The sequence below is a fragment of the Choloepus didactylus genome, chromosome 21 (genome assembly GCF_015220235.1).
Source record: "Choloepus didactylus isolate mChoDid1 chromosome 21, mChoDid1.pri, whole genome shotgun sequence".
NCBI classification, from domain to species: domain Eukaryota; kingdom Metazoa; phylum Chordata; class Mammalia; order Pilosa; family Megalonychidae; genus Choloepus; species Choloepus didactylus.
Genome location: NC_051327.1, coordinates 33,724,562 through 33,740,646, shown reverse-complemented (window position 1 = coordinate 33,740,646; position 16,085 = coordinate 33,724,562). Strand labels below are relative to the sequence as shown.

The window sequence follows — 16,085 nt, the reverse complement described above, 5'->3', positions numbered from 1 at the left end:
TATATGGAATATCCAGAATAGGCAAATCCATGGTGACAGAAGGCAGTTTAGTGGTTGCCAGGCGCTGAACTGGAGGGAAATGGGGAGTGAATGCTAATGGGTACAGAATTTCCGTTTGGGGTGATGAAAAAGCTCTGCACGTAGATAGTAATGACGGTTGCACAACATCTGAACATACTTAACATCACTGAACTGTATACATTAAAATGATACAAACGGTAAATTTCACATAATATGTACTTCACCACAATGAAAGAGGACAGAAAGCAATAGAAAATATGGGAAAGTTATTTTTTAAATTATTTTTTAAAAATTTCCAAACCTAACTTCTGAATGAGTGAGGTACCAAGTAGCAATGTTAGTCAGAAGTTGCTTTTAGTTACAGGAAATGTGGCACACTTCAGGCCGAGAAACTTCTCCACAAATACAGGTTCTTTAGAGGCCTGGGGGTAAGAGATAAAGCAGAATATTTTTGCACTTGTAAAATGCTCTAAACTGGAGGCTTGGTGCACCTAAGCTCCTAAAAGATTCTGCAGAACAAGTTTTCCCACACGTGATACATAAGCTACTTGGGATATGCAGGATTATTTTCATTCGTACCCAAATGAACATTATTTAATTTTAATAATTACCGGTTTTGTTTAGAGTTATTGATTTACGGCTAATAACAGAAGTTTTCAATATGGTCACCATATAATATTTCTCTTTAAAGATTTTTTTTGTTTTGCTTTATTCATTTTTATTTATACACAATAAGATTTACTCTTTTTGGTACACCGAGTCGAGTAACCACGCACCCCAGGAGCATCCAAGAAACAGAATAATTCCCTTACCTCCCAAATTCTCTCATGTGATCCCTTTGGGGTCAATACTTCCTGCACCCTATGGCTCAACAATAAACAGGCAGAACCTAGTGACACACACAGCAGCATGATGCATGTCAGATGCATAAGGCTAAGTGCACGAAGCTGGGTACAACAGTCCAGGGGTGGGAATGGAGAAGGCTGCAAACGGGCACAGGGCTTCTTTTGGGGGCAATGGACACATTCTAAACTTAGACTATGGTACTGTTTGCAAAACTCTGCAAACATGCCAAAAATCAGTGACTTGTACACTTCCAATGGGTGGATTTTATGGTACGCAAATTGCATCTCAAGAAGGCTGTTAAAAGGAAAATAAAAAAGGTTTCATACTGCAAAATTCCAGCATGGATAAGTGAAGTAAGCCAGACACAGAAGGACAAATATTGTATGATTCCACTTAATGTGAAATATCTGGAATAAGTAAATTCACAGAGACAGAAAGTAGATTAGAGGTTACCAGGGGCTGGAGGAGGGTGGAATGGAGAACGTTTGCTTCATGGGGACAGAATTTCTGTTTGGGGCGTTGAAAAAGTTCTGGTAATGGATAAAGATGATAGAACAAAATCGTGAATGTAATTAATGCCACTGAATTGCACACTTAAAAATGGCCAAAATGGCAAACTTTATGATATATATATATATATATATATAATCACACTAAAATGACAAACACTACAGAAACCGAAAACAGATTCACGTTTCCCTTTACAAATAAATGCAGCCAGTGAAAAATGCGCTGTCCACTTAAATGAATCCCAGGAGAGGATGCACGCAGATCAGGGAAAGCTTGCGAAGCAGGTCTGAGAAGGGTTGATTTGGGGACCCCCTTGCTGGACGGACGGTGCGCCCCGCCGTCGTTCCTGCAGCCCCGGGGCCCCCCGCCCGCCCCCGCGAGGCGCGCGCCCACTTACTGTGGCGGTGCCGGAGACGGTCTGCGCGCTGGTGTCCGCGGCGCTGGGCTCCGAGTGCGACTGGGCGGGAGGGTACAGGTTTAACGTGTGCTCGGGGACGGAGGTCTGGCCCGTGTACTCTGGCGCGGGGTGGGGGTGGGGGGCCGTGTATTCCGCGGGGATGCCGTTCTGGGGGGGAGCAAACTGCGCCGAGGCGTAAGGCTGAGCCATTGTGTCAGGCGCTGCCGCTGCTTCCTGATTACCCTGAAAGATCAGAAAGTGGGGGAGAGGGAGAGAAGACGGTGAGCGGCTCCCTGGAGACCCTGCCCCCCAGCCGTCGGGAGCCCCGGGCTAAGTAAGAGCCGCGATGGCTGAATCCCAGCTCGTCTTCACCAGACACGAGAAGAAAATAGTAAGCGTCATTTAGCCCCATTTTGCAGATGCCTAAGTGGAGGCTCGGAAAGGGGAAGTTGCTTGCGCTAAGTCATTCAGCCCCGTAGCAAGGAGGCCTGGGTCTGTGCCCTACTGGGTTGAGCTGTTTCTCACTGGTCCTGTTTGTTTCATTCCCATTTTGGAACCTGTGAGCATGTGGTCCTCTACAGTGACAGCGGAACTTTGATTTGATGCCTAAAATGTTGAGAGAGATTCAGTTGAACAGTGTGTTCTTGAGAAGAGATGCTTCATCTAAGCAGTTGAATTTAATGAAAGTGTTATGTGACTGGGCTCATGTCATGGGATGGAGGGGGTCCCTGTAATGGACACAATGTGTGTGTGTGTGTGTGTGTGTGTGCGCGCGTGTCAGAGACAGAGAGAGAGAGAGAGATGTTCAGTGTCAATATGAGGCGGCCGATGAAAATTTAGAGCCTAATTTGGAAAAAGATGGCCCCTCTGTGTTATCCCCATTTTAAGTATCTCTGCAGAATGCAGCACTTAACCCTTAGCCTCATTAGTCAATGCCCCACCCATGCTATTTCTTTTATAAGCACACAGTATTATATAACAATTCATCCTTCAGATCTAAGCAAAACATGCAGTGATAATTACAGTTAAGTTAAAAGGATGAGGGGAAGAAAAAACACCCTGAATTTAGATGGTTTCCATTTCAGGACACATTCCTCTCCCCACCCCCCCCACCCCCAAAATTCCTCAAATCTCTACCATTTTGCTCGCGCGCGCACACACACACACACACACACACACACACACACACACACACACCCCTATCTCATCAGAAACTAAACCACAGGTTCTAATTTTCCATGGTCTCAATAGACAGAATTGCATATTTATACAGAGGAAAAAACAACTTAATGATTAAGCACACCAAATAGCTGCCTCTCCCATCGTCTGTGGTCAATTAGATGTGACTTTAGCCCTCATATAATGATACCAAGGTAAAACAATGTCAGAACTGCTCACATCGCCTCAGTACCCACAGCCAACGTTCAAGAGGCTCTTCAGTCAAAGCAATTTGAGCACAGAAGAAACATCATAACAGAGAGGGTGAAAAGTTTATTCCCGGAGCAGCACACCGAGCTGGTGCGTTTGTTTAGAGGGGACCTTAATTAGAAAGCTAAGGATGACAGTTCGAGGGGAACTCAGTTTAGGATGAGCTTAAAATGTTTTACAAGTGAAAACATTCCCATCAGGTCCTTTCCTCCCCCAGACTAATTTCTCCAAATGTCTGTGTCACTAGAAGCAAAAAATACAAAACCATTTCTTTCTATCTTTCTAACATTTTTCTTTTCATGGCATTTTGGGCTGAGGAGTGTCTGCCTGTGCCATGGTTGGCTCACCATGCATGAAAAGTTTAACCCTATCCATCCTTACGAAACCACAGGGGACATCTATTGCTGTTTCTGTTTGGTAATCACCTATTTCTTCAAGGACCACACCCCAGTTTCCTTTTGGGGTACGTCCCCACTCTCAGCCCATGGGGTCCATACGTGGCTGAGCCTAGACTCTGGTTCCCTGTAGATAATCACGTGACTCCAGTCAGATGACAGGCCAAACAGAAGGTTCCCCACTCAAGGCCATGGGATTTTAGGTTCTTGCTCATACATCTAAACCAGTTAGTGAGTTAAGCCCCACCAACTCCGATGAGGCTTAATCCTGGGACTTGGCTGGAGTTTGGGGGAAGAAGCAATTCTCTTTCCACTGTGATTGACAGCTGTCGAAATAATGTAAGCTTGGAGATGCCAAGAGCTGCCACTTGAAGAGGTCCTGTCCAATGGTGAAGCCAAACCCGAGGAAATGGAGCCAAGAAATTGAGAAACAAAGAACTAGCGATTCAGTCCTGGTGACAACATTTGACATCTCGGATCTAGCTTTACCTGCTGTTAGCACTGCCCCTGTATGTCTTACTTGTGAGTCACTAAATTTGCTATTTTGTTTAAGCTAGTTTTTCTGTTTCATGCAACCAAAAGGGTGGGGACTAAAAAGGAAAATCAGTGCTGTTTATAACCCAAATGACATCTGTCTCTTCTACTGGGCTGCTCAAAGAACATAATCTTGAATACGGAAATCCCATAGGGATACTGCTTCTCTCTTGCTAATGAGAAGCCCTAAAAGTTTGAGAATGCAAGAACCCTCCAAAAGGAAATTGATTGTGCCAGAGTCTGCTTGTTCCCGTAGAGCTTCTCAGCCTCACCTACTTTCTACCTGGCCCATCACCAAAAGAAAGTTAGACTTGTGAAAATGCCATGGGTGTTCTCATAGGGGAGTATAAAATGACTGCAGGAGCTATGGCACAGACAGACGGTCACACAAAGACATTTCCCTCCCAACCTCTAACAGAAAGTACTCTCACCAGAACACATGTGATCATGGGGTCTTTCCTTACTGCAGAGCAATCTAGGAAGTGTGACCCAATCCCACAAGCTTCTGCAAACCAGCAAGGGCTCCCTCCTAGTACCTAGGCTCTCTGTGTTTTGGAAAGAGAAGAGCCTGCCCTCAGGATGCTTATGGTCATGTAAGGTAGAAGAAAGCACCGCCCTCTCATTGCCTTCTAGTCTTTAAATCCACCGGCCCCTCTACTTGGAAAACCCTCCCAAGTCCCCTTGCCTGACTAGTCCCTGCTTCTCTATCAGGTCCCAGATCAAGAGTCGTCTCCTTCAAAGAGACTTCTTTGATGCCTAAACCATATCAACTGCCCTTCCCCTCTGCTCCACCACAGCTGATGGCCACATCTCACATAACCCAATGGATTGCCATCACATGTTTTCCTGTGAGTTCCTTGAGGGCAGGAGACAGTGCCATGTTCCCCGACCCATCTCTGGGACCCAGTAGCATGGTAGGTGCAGAATTGACTTTTGCGAGCATTTCCTAAGTGAATGCACACTCAAAGAATGAACTCTCAGCTTTATAAAGCTTCATCTGGCAGCAGGAGATAGAAGGGGGGACTGGGGTAGAACATGGCTTGGCCAACAACCCATGGGGCAAATCTGGCCCACTGCCTGATTTTATAAATAAAGTTTTATTGGGACAGAGCCATGCCCATTCCTTTACATATTGTCTATGCCTGCTTTTGTGCTCCAGTGGCAGAGTGGAGACCATATGGTCCACAATGCCTAAGATGTTTACTCTCAGGCCCTTTACAGAAAGTTTGGCACCCCTGTGGTAGAACAGAGATAAAGGGAAACCAGTTAAGAAGCCATCAAGTGCATTAGTTCAGGCAGGAAATAAAGATAGCAGTGAAGCAGGAAGATAAATGAAAGGGTGCATGCTTCTGAAACCAAGGAGAGGTGGTTAAACTAATCTCAGGGATCAGCAATGTTGAGGATATTTCAAAGAGGGTGAGTCAGCATCTTTCTTAGGGATTTCCTTTCCATCACCAGATATCTGAATTGTAAACTTACGTGTGTGCATGTGTGCACACAGACATACCCACACACATGTATGCACATATATATGCACATACACACACACATTTCAAACTCAGCAGAAGTGGGCTTAGGAGGAGAAAGTCCACAGTGACCTCAGGCTTCTCTGCTCCATTGGAGAGGGCATCTCTTCTCCTCACTGGTGGTCAGAAGCCAAACTGAGCTAAGCTGCTCTTCACTTCAGGCCTGGTGAGTGCCTGGCACGGTTCTGGGTACTTTGCATGAGTAGTTATTAAACACGGATGGTTTTGCCCATCAGGGGACTTTAGGCAACGTTTGGAGGCATTTTGGTTGTTACAGCTGGGGGAGGGAGGGTGCCAGAGGCCAGGGATGCTCCTAGACACCCTACAATTCACAGGACAACTCTCTACATGAAGGATTCTCCAGCCTAAAATGTCAACAGTGCTGAGGTCGAGAATCCCTGCCTTGGGTACGTGGCATCCCTAATCCCACTTTACTTCGTAGTTGAAGATCCTGTGGCCCAGAGCTGGGATATAATTTTCCAAGGTCATAGCTACAGGTAGTTCTTGTAGAAGCCAGGAGCTGAAACAAACCTAGTGTTATCCTGTGCCAAGGCATCTCTCACCTGGCAAGAGAATCAGCTTTAGAGGGTTTTGTTCCCATTTAAAAATAAACAGAAGCCTCTATGTCACACACATCTTGGCCCCAAGAACCTGTTTTCCATCTGGTTATCGGGGACATTCTGTGGGAAGTCAGATGCTGGGGTTTTGCTTCAAAGATGCCAGCAATTTGCAACTCCATTAGCCAGGTTGGGTTGGTAGCCCTTGGTGCATGGTGAAGTAGCCTCCTAGGAAACATCAACCTCCATCTCCAGTCTGAGGCTAACCTTGGCAAGGCAAGGGCCGGCTGGGGGTGCCACTGGATCCAGGGCAAGCTGCCAGCTTCCACCACGATTTAGAACACACACAGGGTGCCGAGGCCCAGGGAGCCTGTCATTGGTCACCCAAAAGCCTACGGTTAGCATCCAGGTACATTGGGATCTATATTTCACTCCTGTACCTGGAGTTCTCAAACAGATGTTGGTGGGACCCCCCACAGTTACTTATTAACACTGACAGAAGTTCCAGAGAGACCCTAATTAATATTACCAACATTTGCACTTTGGGCTAATTACAGCTAATATTTAATTAAGAGCATTGCACTTCCTATGGAAATTCTTTTCACCTTCAGATGGTTTCAGAGACGCCTTTGTCTCCTCCCCAGTGGTGCTCTTAGCTTGGCTGAGAGGAATTCTCCGGAAAAATGTGTTAGCGTTAAAGGAAGCTTTTCCACTCGAGGTCAAGGCGCGTTTTGGGAACTTGTACAGGCTCCTGCTTGAAAGCTGAAGCCACCTTCACATAGCAGGGGGGTGACAGGCAATAGTATTTGGATCCTTCTGGCTATTACTTGGATTCCTCCTTTGCAGAAGCTGCTGTTTTTCTTCTACTCCAAGCCAAACCCCCTCCTTTCCCTAAATAAGTGTAACAATCACAGAGACTCTGATACTTACAGAGCTTTTCAAGGCAGGATGCTGGTGGGTGTTCCTAGTTGATGGGGAAGGTGGTTCTGCTTTGCAGTATCCCCTACAGGATCAAGCAACTGTTTCAAGAGCTTTTGCAAACCTAGCATCTAATTCTCTGTGCCTGGACTTCTCTTGGTTGCTGCTAAATACAATAAGGGAGGAAAGCCAAGATCCCTTGTTTTTTTTTTTTTTTTTTATTAAATTCAGTTTTATTGAAATACATTCACACACCATACAATCATCCATGATATACAATCCACTGTCCACAGTATGATAACATAGTTATGCGTTCATCACCACAATCTATCTCTGAACATTTTCCTTACATCAGAAAGAACCAGAACAAGAATAAAAAATAAAAGTGAAAAAAGAACACCCAAATCATCCCCCATCCCACCCCATTTGTCCTTTAGTTTTTATCCCCATTTTTCTACTCATCCATACACTAGATAAAGGGGGTGTGATCCACAAGGTCTTCACAATCACACTGTCACCCCTTGTAATCTACATTATTATATAATTGTCTTCAAGAGTCCAGACTGCTGGGTTGGAGTTCGGTAGTTTCAGGTATTTACTTCTAGCTATTCCAATACATTATCTATATAGTGCATAAGAATGTCCACCAGAGTGACTTCTCGACTCCATTTGAAATCTCTCAGCCACTGAAACTATTTCGTCTCATTTTGCATCCCCCTTTTGGTCAAGAAGATACTCTCAGTCCCACGATGCCGGGTCCACATTCATCCCCGAAGATCCCATGTTTTAAAAACCCACTATTGCTGCTGCAGAACTGGGTAGAAGCTTGAAATAAAGACCACCTATTAGGATAAATGTAGAAAAAGCTTCCTTGACCTAATAACACACCAAACCTCATTCAATTAGAGCAACTCAGCAACGAACAGCACTATGATGGGCAACTTCCATCATCACTCCAAGACATCCCAATGGGGAACTTTCACTCTGGCTACTGAGAGCAAAAGGATTATTACCATACAACCAAGACTGATTCATAAAGGGTAAAAATGTCATTTCAATTTAAATATATTACTGAAGCATGAAATCGCCACGATATTGTTGCTATTTTAAGACAAACACCCTAATCTGACGATTAGTATAGCGTGTCAACTCGGTTGTATGCATAAATTCAGAGAGCCACTCCTAAGATACACAAAGAATTTCCTTGACCACTGACACATCCTGCATCCTTCTTTTTCTCTCTGAAGTGCACTCAGCAGAAGGAGTCAGAGAGAAAATGAGAGGGGGCTTATTCAGATGTGCCCCTATAATCACTTCCCTGTGTAGTTGTGTAAAGTAGTTGTGGAAAAGTATTAAGAGAACAAAGGGGCAGCCAGTCAGACTTTGCAAAATATTTTGGCTGGAAATCTAATGCAAACCACATTTCAACTGAAAAATAGCCTTTGCGTGGCAGGACACGGAACCGGTGTATTTCCTTTCAATGGAACTGTCTGACTTTCACTGAGGGGGAAAGTGCCTGCCCTCACGGCTGCCAAGGTTGACTTTAAATAATCAAGCCTTTTTCTCTTTCTTTGTGTGTTTGTTTCCCCAGCTTTAATAATCAACGTTCATGAGCAACCCCTTCCTCCTTCCACTTCTGGAATTTATTTGTCCCCCGTTCCTTTCCTGCCCTGAAGAATCGCTTCTGGTCTAAACACAGCCTTTATAATGAAGAAATGCACAGGAATTGTCAAGCCCTAATAAACCAGCTGATTGCCTCTGTCTCCACAGCCAAAGAAAGCAGCGGCTCCCACAATGGGGTCCCCTACCAACACAGACGCGCTGGAGGAGAGCTATGCGTTCTTGGTGCTTGCCTGCAGTTTTCAGTCTTGCTGACAGTTTGTTTTACTTTAGTTCAGTAGAGTGGTCTGTTCTACTTCTCTGGCAAGAAATCGCGCATATTCTGAGAAAGCCTCTTGCGCTAAAGTGAAATGAGCTAAACTGCGCCATGCCCCCGGGGGCACTGAGACAAAGAAAAATGCAAAAATTACACCGTTAACCTGCTGGCTCTAAGACCAGCACAGCTGGTCACACCAAGCAGAAAGCCGACATGCACACCCTCCGCTGCAATTCTCCTTTCCCCTTGCACTACTCAAGGAGCAAAATACATATCGCAGAGCACAGAGGCTTAATGCAAGGAAAGGCTCCGGCTTAATTCAAATCAGCTGCGAGTGAAAAATAAAATGGAAAAAAAAAAAATATATATATATATATATACCTGCGGCACCATTCTGCTTCCTTTCTCCTCCATAAACTTAGCAGCTGTTCTAGTCCCACGCCACAGAGCATCTGCCCAGAGCAAGGCTCAATTATGAGTGCGGGTGTGTGCTCCGTGCAACGTGTGCAAGACCGGGGTGTTGAAGGAGGGGGAGCTGAGGCCGTCCTGCTGACCAACCCCTCAACATCTGACTGCTCCCCAAACCAACCCCAGATGGGACTCTTTCAGCAAGCGAGGCCTCGCCCATCAATCACAGCTTGTCCCTCCTCTGGTTTCTGCTCTCAGTTTCAAAGTGTACCACTAACAGAGGATTCTATAGAAGAGGAAGGGAGAGAAAGTGTTCGACTGCATTAATAGCTGTTTAAAAAAACATTAGAAATGCTCTTCTGTGCATCGCCTGGAGCTGGAATTTTTCATTACTGAACTAAATATATGGTATGCAAAGTTATAAAATCCACTGGAGCGGTTGCTACTCTTCCATTTGTATTTTATGTTTTTAAGAGGGGAGAGGGGACATCAAAGGTAGCAGGGGAAGAGATAGAGGAGGGAAAAGGGAACAGCTAGTAGAGACAGAGCTGTTGATGGCAATAGGTAAATTAAATTAAAAAAAAAAAGACTGTGAGAACATCAGAGAGAATGAATTTATGACAAAGCTGTGTGGTTAATGGTAAGTTGTCTTTAAAATACCATCACTAAAGGCGACTTGGAAGAGTTTGAAATCCAGATTCCTTGCAGAGTAGCTGGGTGATCTTAGACAAGTGTTTTCAATGCCCTGGGCTCCGGTTTTTGCTTCTGTGTAATGGGGATAATGATGAGTGACATCATGGGTTATTGTGAGGATTAAAGTAAAAATCACATTAAACACACACAGGGCCTGGCTCATAATATGTGCTTTGTAAATGGTTTCGTTTGCTCATTGAATAAAATGGTGACTGAAGTCTGAAAGCGTCTCGGTGTCCATGGGCTTTACAGACAAGTGGGCAACAGGCTTTCAAGAAATGAACCCACAGATGCCCACGAAGTCCCAGCGGCGGTAAGGAATGAAAAGTATTGGGGTCTTGCCTTCTCCTTTCCTTGAACTTTCCTCTCTTCCCGGCCAATTATTTGTTCTCTCCCAGTGAACAAACCCCCCTCCAAAAGGTCCCCGGTGTAACCTGCATCAATACCAAATGACGCCTCTTTATTTACAGCTGCAAATGCGGTGTTCTTCCTTTATTATTAAAACTACAACCAGCAGAATGAAATGTCAAAACAATTTCAGTTTTTATTTGGTCATGTCTTTCTTGCTCGTCGGGGGAGAGGTTTCAGAATCCCACACCCAGCCTTCCCACGGACAACTGCTTATCGCCAGGCACTTTGCTAATAAAGGAGCCATCTTGCGGCACTGGCGGGAACGGACGGGGTTTCTGAAGCGATTACACTGGTAATTAAATTGTGTAACAGGAGAGGAGGAGGGGGCGGCAGAGGCTGCCTCCAAGAATTCAACTTTCCTGCTGGTCTGTCAGGTGGTACTAGTTTCGGCAGCCTCTGGATGACTTATTAATTTTAAGCACCAGTTCCCCAAGATTTGAAAGAAAATCTGGATAACCAATATTTGAGTTATCCTTACATTTCCATTTTTGATCCTATGCTGGAGAAATCTCTAATGGTCAGGGTGGAAAGGAGCAGCTATTTCCAGCTCCTTTCTCAGAACCGTAGAGCCACAGAGGACAGACCCCTCTATGCGTTGCTCCTTCTCGAAGTGCAGACCCTTCTCACAAGCCATAAGCCCCTTGCCTCAATGGTAACTGAAAAACCACACTTCTGTCCTTCAACCTGGGAAAGAGGGATGAGACCAAAACAGACAAGTTCCCTGGTGAAGGCACTGACATTCTGGGAAGTGACAGAGAAATTACTGAAAACAAATAAACAAACAAAATGAAATAGAGAAGCGAGTCACAGGTGGAAACAGTCAGGGAGATGCAGCAGGACACTGGTCCTTAACCAGTGGTGCATCAGAGCTCCTTGGAGGATTCTTTAAAACAAAACAAAACAAAACAAAACAAAATCTGATGCCAGGGGTCCACCCAGACCTACTGCCTCTAGGGGTGGGTCCCAGACATGTGTTCTGTGAAAAGGTGCTCCACGTAGTTCAGATACACAATCCTGGGCTAAAATGTTCTAGGTCAGTGCTTTCCAAACTACAGATTGGGATCCCTTGGGAAAAGAACTGAATAGTAAGATTAAGTATTGTTCACGAAACTTTTACTGGGTGAATTGGGTTGCAACATAAAGTCTTTTATGGATTGTGGTGAAATAATATTTAAATATTGTTCTAGGTAATTTTTAGTGTTTGTTACCTTGCAACCTTTTATTAGTGCTGTGATTATGGAAAGGATGTCAAATATTGAGAAGTCAGAAGCCACGGTGATAGAACTACTGACAAGTGGCTGAATCCCTGCCTGCCCCAGTGTCTTTGTTTAGAAACTAGAAATAATAATACAAGTTCTTCTTCCCAACCAGACTCTTGTGATGTTTTAGAGACAAAGTCTAGGTAAACTTGTTTTGATGGCGGAGGTGGTGACGATAGTGGTGATGATCGTAGTGAACACCTACTATGGGCTAGACACGGTTCTGAGTTCAGAGGACACAGATGTGCCTACATTGCCTTATTTAATAAGAAATCAGTGAGGTCCCTACTGTTATCCCCATTTCAAGGGAGGTGGGATCACTTGCTCGTTGCTCATGCAACTAGTAAGTGCTAGTTACCCAAGTCTGTCAGACTTCCAAGCTGTACATTATTAAATAGTTGGACATGGGTTCAAACCTGACCTAATTTAGGTAAATATACAAACTTTACTTCCCCTAACCCTGCTGGGTTACAGAAAAGCATCTCTTGAACAAAGAACTCTGCAATAGCTCTGCAGCTGTAATTCACAAAAACAAACACACAAAGAAGATAACAAGAACCCATGTTCCTGGATTCAAAGGAAAGCCGTTGTGTTTCATTTCACCTCCCTGGTCACCACAGGGAAGTGCAGAGAGAGGCTGGAATCCATCTTGCCTCGGCTGACAAACACCAACCCTAGCAGCACACACCGACCGCGTGGGCGACAGGCTCGCTCCCGGTGACGAGGTGTCATGTTTGCAAAATGTTCCATCCTGGTTTTCCATTTGGAATTACAGAAGGCAATGGAGAGGTTGTTTTTCTCAACTTCTTAAAATTTAGTGACCATCAAATATTTATGGCACTTTGTACAAGTCAGGAGCCTTGATGTGGTTGTTTCTGAGGTGGTATTTCCAAGGGGAAATAAACGCACTTTGTCTGTTAAAAAATTAGCAGCCTCTGGAGCAAGTGAAGTTCCCAACCAACAGCATCAGGCACTTAAGAAGATGGGTTTTCTCACCCCCGAGGACCATGGCCTGCCCCTGAAAGCCCCTGTCAAAGTTTGATATTATAGATACATTTTTGATGTCTGTCTGCAACAGGAGTGTAAACTCCATGAGTGTAGGAACCGTGTCTGTTTTGTCCATTACCGTAACCACATCTCCAACAGCATAATGCAAAAAGAGCCTTCCAAATGTTTTGGTGAATGAACAAGGGATCCCAAGGCTAGTCCCATCTTCCTTACCAGAAACAAGATTTGCTCTGCTCACCAAGCAACTCACACCACTGAGAACAAGGTCAAAATATTGAACATCACTCCACAGGGCTGAAAAACCTTTCCCCATCAGAATATCCCAACATAGTACTGAGGGTTTCTCCTTGGAAAGTCATGCCCTACTTGCTTGTAGTGAGACAGCCAAAAATGCCTTAATATTGTACTATTAATACAAATTGCAGCCAGAGTGGACATTAGTCATCGAGTACCTTCTAAGCACCAGGCACCGTGAATTACTTTATGTATACTATCTAAATTCATCTTACAGGAATCACATAAATAAACTTATTTTTATCACACACATTTTATAGATAAGGAAGCATAAGGGCTTGAAGTTAGCCAGTGACAGATCCAGACCTCAAATCCAGGTCTTTCTCTAAAGTAGAGACACTTTACATCATACTACGGTTGACCTTTTTGTGGCTAAGACGAGTGGTGAGATTTGTAAGGGTGAGAGTGGGAACAATTCAATCACGAAATACTTCCTTAGATATTCTGACAATTCCACAGAGTATCCTGAGCAAAGGTGGAGTTGATTAAAAAGGGATGGGCTCTTGTTCCTGCCCCCTGCCCACCCCTGCACAGAATCTAGAACCCAGGTGGATTAATACTGATGATGATGATGATGGTGCTGCCAGCATTATTATAGTAACTTGTAGGCCTCTCCGTGTGCTTGCCACTGCACTAAGTGCTGTATAAACTTAACTCCCTCAATGCCCTCCATAAGCCCCACGAAGCGGGTACAATCATCACCCTCATTTGATAGATGAGAGACTTCGAGAGGCTAAGTAGATTGTCTGCGGTCACCCCAATGGTACTTGATGAGACTCATGTTTCTACCAATCCAATTCTGACCCCAGAGTGTTAAGCATGTGACCACAATATTGTTAACTTTTTTATTTTCAGATAATTACAGATCCACAGGAAGTTGCAAGAAGCTGTACAGAAAAGTCTTGGGAAGCCTTTACTCTGCTTTCCCCAATGGCAACCACTTGCCTGCCTGTAGTACTCTATCAGAACCAGGAAACTGACATTGTATGACAACTATGACAGCTATCTTACATGGCCCCTAACAAAATGAGAGTCGAGGCTGTGTATGTCCAGCTATCATTAATATTTTGCTAACAATGCCGTCACATCACTGCCATGCCCCCTAACCTTGAGTAAAAGCTGGAGGGAGTCACCACTGTCACACCTTTAATTGTACAGACAGAAGGGCAAATGAACAAGTATAATGTCCAACCCAGCAAGTATACATTTGCAAAAACCATGTTCAAAAGAAAAGGAACAGATAAATGCATTTAAAAGAATAATTCAATGAGGTTTCTTTACTTCCTGGGAATAGAAGAAAGCTTCAGCTCTAAGCAGTCTTTCATAGTCCATCTATTTCACCAGCAATTTTTTCTAAACAAGAGGAAAAAAGGTCTCGCTACCACTACCAGCAGGGTAACATCAGTGTCAAATTCATATTCAAGAGGAATTTCGATGACTTGCCCAGTTAGTAATGCTAGTACATTTAGCCAAATTCTCAAAAGGAAGAGGATGGATTTTCCCTTTAAATAGCTTGCTTACATTTACTCTGCAGACATGATTTTGGATACTATCACCATGTTACCTACTCGATCATAGCTATACAGAGGACTCTCTGCCTGCTTCTAAAATGGGGAACAGACTGAAATGAGATAGCTTTCTTTATAAAAGAGGAAGTCACTCTACAAATGCACCTAGTGCCCTAGAGAGATAGCAGCTCCACTGTGGATGGTGCTAACCAAAGAAACCTACCAGGAATATCACCAAGCATCTGCCACTAGGTTTGGAAAACTGGGAACATCAAGTCCACTGCTCGAAAGAGAACCACGTACTCCTCCATCAGAATGATGTTAACAGATGATTGAACTTCCTAGCAAAGGGACAAGTAAACATTCTATGTGTAATTCTGGGCAACGGGTGGAAACCATTGTTTTATACGTGGATGGATTCAGTTATTTCCTCCCACAGGACACTACAAAACATGAGAAGTTTTCTACCCAAAGGAAAGTGGATGTACTGGTACCACTAATCAACATTTCATGTCTTCTTTTTTCAACCCCTTCCCAAGGCTGGATGTCTAAGCATTGCCTGAACAATCCCATGTCCTTAAGGAGATGTGACATCTCAAGCACAGACACAGCAACTACCTAGCACCCAACATCATTCATAATGAATTTGCAAAACTAAACATTTGCATTTATTTTTAATTATCTGATTTCTTCACATGCAAATTATATCCCTTTCACAAGATTGTAAGCTCCTTAAGGGTGTGAGCTTGTCTTCTTCATCTATAATGTTTCCCTTCTTTTCCTTACGTGTTTCATACACAGGTGTTCGACATGATAAATATCTGTTGGCTTGCATTCACCTCACTTGTAGAAAGATGTCTAATCTGGTTACTGCAACAGGCAAAGATGATAAAACGTGACCTTGTCTTTCATTGTGTGTTGCATAAGTTTTAGCCTCTAATAGTTTGCCAAGTGGAAGAAAAGGCTGTCACAAAATGAACTATAGTTGGGCTTGGAAGAAATGAAATTAAGAGAGACTGCCAGAAAGCAAGGGCAATGAACTATTGAAATAGGCAAGAAGATGATATTCATGCAGTTGTTTTAGTTGCTAAGTGTTGACCGTCTTCTGGATGGCAGGTTCTGTGCTAGGTTTGGGGGCTACAGTGCGAACAGGACAGACAGAGACTGTGAACTCACGCAGATAAGAGTGTGGAAGGAGTCACAGGATAGCACTGGAATCTACAGTACAGTGGGATAGGCACCTTGAGAAGAGAAATGCAAGGAGCTAAAGGAGACTCACCTATTCAGAGGAGAGAGCTGGAAGGGTGAGTAGGAAATAGCCAGGTGGTCTGATACAGGTAGACAAAACAATATGCATGAAACCCAGTTGCAGTGTTATAGTAGAAGGAAAATACCTCATACTCACCATGGAAGAATCAATCAAAAATAAATAAAAGAAAAGGATGAGGCTATTTTCAGAGTCACAGGATCCATAAATACAGGGCTGAGCTAGAGAC

General features: G+C 44.0%; 1 protein-coding gene across 22 annotated transcripts in view; it reads right to left on the bottom strand.

Annotated features, from left to right (window-relative positions):
• The window catches only part of RBFOX1 (RNA binding fox-1 homolog 1), a 2,130,504-nt gene that overhangs the window by 167,690 nt on the left and 1,946,729 nt on the right, over window positions 1-16,085 (bottom strand). For all 22 annotated transcript variants that reach the window (XM_037813986.1, XM_037813985.1, XM_037813992.1 and 19 more), the window contains one exon: window positions 1,775-2,017. In XM_037813986.1, coding sequence (XP_037669914.1) covers window positions 1,775-2,017 — 243 coding nt within the window. The remainder of the gene's footprint in view (window positions 1-1,774; window positions 2,018-16,085) is intronic.